At 39.1% G+C, this 5,026-nt stretch overlaps 1 protein-coding gene across 1 annotated transcript; it reads left to right on the top strand.

The window, feature by feature from the left end:
* Positions 1-290: 290 nt before the first annotated feature.
* On the top strand, positions 291-1,217 carry LOC128060513 (olfactory receptor 5W2-like; the record flags this gene model as incomplete). The annotated part of the gene is made up of 1 exon (XM_052652916.1): positions 291-1,217. A coding segment is annotated over exon 1 (924 nt), but the record flags the coding sequence as incomplete, so codon positions are not given.
* Positions 1,218-5,026: the final 3,809 nt, after the last annotated feature.

Below are 5,026 nucleotides of genomic sequence, written 5' to 3'. Positions count from 1 at the left end.
TAAGGAAAATAATGCTCAGAGAAGAGCTTGTAGAAAGGAGCATACCTCATGAATGATATCTAAATTTACATCACTATTTCTCAAAGCTCAATTCTAGATAATTTTTATTACTGCTTAGCATACAGATATCCCTCTTCAAGCGTACATACACCTGACATGAATTATTTTCTAAATATAAAAATATAGAAAAAAATCATGCTCTATCTTATATTTTGCAGATGTGCAGAAGTGTTACACATCCAGGTGTCATTTTCTTGATCACTTGCTAAAACTTTAGACAAGAACAAAGAAGAATGAGTAGAGAGAATTGCTCCTCCTTGACTGAGTTCATTTTCTTAGGAATTACTGATAACACTGAGAACAAAGTGATCCTATTTACCATGGTTCTCCTTGTTTATCTCATCAATCTTCTGGCAAATCTGGGAATGATCACCCTGATTAGGATGGATCCCCAGCTGCACACACCCATGTACTTTTTCCTCAGCCACCTCTCCTTCTGTGACCTCTGCTATTCCACAGCCATTGGCCCTAAGATGCTGGTGGACCTATTTGCCAAGGACAAGTCAATCTCTTTCTGTGGCTGCGCTCTGCAATTCTTGGTCTTCTGTATCTTTGCCGATTCTGAGTGTCTCCTGCTGGCAGTGATGGCCTATGACCGGTACAAGGCCATCAGCAGCCCCTTGCTATACGCAGTCAGCATGTCCAGCAGGGTGCGCTCCCTGCTCGTGGCTGGGGTTTACCTGGTGGCAATGGCAGATGCTCTGATACACACGACATTAGCATTCCGTTTATGTTTCTGTGGGTCAAATGTGATTAACCATTTCTTCTGTGATTTACCTCCACTTTTCCTCCTTTCCTGCTCTGATATACAGGTCAATGAGTTGGTGGTGTTTATTGTTTTCGGTTTCATTGAGCTGAGTACAATTTCAGGAGTCCTTGTCTCTTACTGTTATATCATCCTTTCAGTCTTGAAAATCCACTCTGCTGAGGGGAGGTTCAAAGCTTTCTCCACCTGCACTTTCCACCTCACTGCTGTGGCCATTTTCCAGGGAACCCTGCTTTTCATGAATTTCCGACCAAGCTCTTCCTACTCTCTAGATCAAGACAAAATGACCTCATTGTTTTACACCCTTGTGATTCCCATGTTAAACCCTCTGATTTATAGTTTGCAGAACAATGATGTAAAAGAGGCCCTAGAAAAATTGAAAAATAAACTATATTTTTCAATATTTTATTATATATCTGTACATATGGCTATACACATATAGTAATTGCTTAATTAAAATTATATGGCATGATACAAGAGAAACATAATTTTTCCAGATTCCTAAATGAACAATTATTTGTATTAAACCCCGCTCTTAAGAGATATTGCAGTTCCCTTCAAATGTTATGCTTAGTATGTGGCCACAGTTTCTATAAGGCACTTGCTATTTTTGAAAAAGCTTTTGACATTTCTAGTTGTGCTAATTCTGAAGTAATTTTCCATTCAAACATTATTTCAATTTCACTAAGACATTATGCATGTATTGAGCAATCTTCCACCACTTAGGTTCTTTATATTTTATATAGTACATTTTTTTAGATTTTAATGAACTTAAGTTGGTGCTAATATTAGACAATAATGAACTAAACAGTCAAGTAAGTCATAATTAGACTTAAAATCATCATGGAATAAAAAATTGAGTGCTATAAATCCAAAAGCAAACTATATAAAACTAGTATAAAGTAAAAGCATCTTTGGATAAAGATATTCCATCTCATATCTAAGAAAGATCCATTTTGGGTGATGAACAGATAGCAGTCAGAGGATGTGACCATTGGACAAGTCTTGAAGTAGAGAATCCCCTGTCTTTAGCGGTAAAGAAGTCATGTTTTCTGCAACATGGAATATTCCAAGGATGTTAGCCTAAGTAAACTATGTCAGTCGGAGAAAAACTAGTAATGTATGATCTCATGTACATGTGTGATCTAAAAAGGTAGAATGAACTCATAGAAACAGAAAGAAGATTATTGGTTGCTAGGAGTTGGAAGGTGGGAGAAATGGGTGATGCTGTTCAAAGTGTGCAAAGCTTTTGTTATTACATTTGACGAATAAGTTCTGGGGATCTAATATCCATGGTGACTCTAGTTAACCATGCCATATTATAAGCTTGAAATTAGCTACAAAAGTGGATCTTAAATGGTCTCACTATACACACACTACAATGGTAACTATGTGAGGTGTGAATGCGTTAACCAATTTTAGTGTGGTAATCATTTCACAGTGTATACATCTATCAAATCATCACTTTGTATATCTAATGAATGTAAATGCTATTTGACAGTTATATCTCAATAAATAAGGGGAAAAAAGAAGAAAGGAAGTTGGAAATTAGGTTACAAAGAGCAGTGGGGAAAGCCTTGGTAATCTGCATTACTGCGCTGCCATTATCAGCTATCAACACTGTGTCATATCACCTAAGACAATTTCCTTTCCTTTTCCCCCATTTTCCGCCATTGTTAAACATCTTTCTTTGTCTCTTTGAGTTCCACAAGCAACCATCTACTTAAGGCATTATTTTACTTTCTGTGACCTTAGGAAGCAGCCCAGTCACACCAGATACCAAGATGGTAGGCCATGTTTGAGGAGTATGGAGAATTCAGTTGCTATCTGTTTGGGAGGGCTTAAGGAGGACATAAAGTGTAATGTCCAAGATGTTTTTTCCAATTTTATATATAACTAATATAAATAATAGAAAACAAATTATTTTAAGAAAAACATTACAACTGGACATGGAACAACAGACTGGTTCCAAATAGGAAAAGGAGTGTGTCAAGGCTGTATATTGTCACCCTGCTTATTTAACTTCTATGCAGAGTACATCATGAGAAACGCTGGGCTGGAAGAAGCACAAGGTGGAATCAAGATTGCCAGGAGAAATATCAGTAATCTCAGATATGCAGATGACACCACCCTTATGGCAGAAAGTGAAGAGGAACTAAAAAGCCTCTTGATGAAAGTGAAAGAGGAGAGTGAAAAAGTTGGCTTAAAGCTCAACATTCAGAAAACTAGGATTATGGCATCTGGTCCCATCACTTCATGGGAAATAGATGGGGAAACAGTGGAAACAGTGGCCGACTTTATTTTGGGGGGCTCCAAAATCACTGCAGATGGTGATTGCAGCCATGAAATTAAAAGACACTTACTCCTTGGAAGGAAAGTTATGACCAACCTAGATAGCATATTCAAAAGCAGAGACATTACTTTGCCAGCAAAGATCTGTCTAGTCAAGGCTATGGTTTTTCCAGTGGTCATGTATGCATGTGAGAGTTGGACTGTGAAGAAAGCTGAGCACCGAAGAATTGGTGCTTTTGAACCGTGGTGTTGGAGAAGACTCTTGAGAGTCCCTTGGACTGCCAGGAGATCCAACCAGTCCATTCTAAAGGAGGTCAGTCCCAGGTGTTCTTTGGAAGGAATGATGCTAAAGTTGAAACTCCAGTACTTTGGCCACCTCATGCGAAGAGTTGACTCATTGGAAAAGACTGATGCTGGGAGGGATTGGTGGTGGGGGCAGGAGGAGAAGGGGACGACAGAGGATGAGATGGCTGGATGGCATCACGGACTTGATGGACGTGAGTCTGAGTGAACTCCAGGAGTTGGTGATGGACAGGGAGGCCTGGTGTGCTGCGATTCATGGGGTCACAAAGAGTCGGACACGACTGAGCAACTAAACTGAACTGAATGGAACTGAACTGAATAGAATGCTGCTGATTTAGAAAAAATCGTCACCATGCACAATTTTTAAAATGAGACATCTTCACTCATGTGATCTATATACATAAAAAATTCCCAAAACAAGTATGTTTTTATCCTTGTAATTGTTCTCTGTTCTTCATTTGATAGTGAAAAATGCATAACAATAAATATTTAGAAACCACTAACTTTACAAATCCTAGTACCATTAGTTTAGGAAGTACAAAGCAGCCATTGATTTCATTCCCGTGGCCTTTAATGTAGTAAAAAAAAAAATTTTTTAATAAAGAAAATAAATATAATTCAGAAAAGAGTGCACTATTTAGACAATGTGATGAAGTCACAAAAGCAGTGAAATGTCCTTGGATGATATGTGGTTGGAGAAAGGGAAAAAGCTGATATTTGGTGAAGAGGGCTATCTTGACAGGGATTGACAGGAATGTTTACAGGGTCATTAGTCATATCAGCTGAATAGTAGAAGCAAGCCAGTGTCCATCCTTCCGAAAAATGGATCGCCAAATTATATTATATCCTTAACATGAAATGCTATTCAGCCACATAATGAAACAAAATTCTAACGCATGCAACAACATGGATGAAACTTGCAAATATTTTACCGAAGAAAATAAACCTGACAAGAAGCACACACACACAGCATGATTCTCTTTATACGCAAGGCCAATAATAGGAAACCACACAGGATCAGAAAGTAGATTAGCAGTTGCCAGGCCCGAGAGGGAGGAAAGGAGAGTGAGAGCTGGAAGGTGTAGGCCTCTTCCGGGGCTGATGAGGATGCTCTGGAGGTAGCCTGTAGTAATGAGCGAGCAAATCCGCAAGTGCACTAAAAATCAAAGAACTGCATACACTAGAAGGATGCTTTACGGCGTAGGATTATATTCCAAGATAAAAGAAAATGCGATCAGAGTGTAATATTCTGACATGAGGTAGTGAAGGAGAAGATTTTGTGTTCAAAAACACAATGAACAATCAAAAAGAGCTGGATAAAGGGGGATCGTTTAGAATCTCACTAAGTTTCCTCTTTGACTCGAGAAGGAGCAGGTAGTTTTCGGGTAGCTGACACACACCATACACACCATTTGCTGTACCCTTCCTTCCATAGAGCAATTTGGACACAATAATGAAGCACAAAAAACGCCGCTTCTGCTAAATTGTTTCTGAATTCACAGGGGAATGTTGTGCTGGTCGTCCTGTTTCAAAGTCTGTCTGACTCTGCACCCTCAGGGATGGCAGCGCACCAGGCTCCTCTGTCCTCCACTATCTCCCAGAGTT

This window comes from Budorcas taxicolor, chromosome 15 (genome assembly GCF_023091745.1).
Source record: "Budorcas taxicolor isolate Tak-1 chromosome 15, Takin1.1, whole genome shotgun sequence".
Lineage (NCBI taxonomy): Eukaryota > Metazoa > Chordata > Mammalia > Artiodactyla > Bovidae > Budorcas > Budorcas taxicolor.
This window is presented reverse-complemented; position numbering and strand designations above follow the sequence as displayed.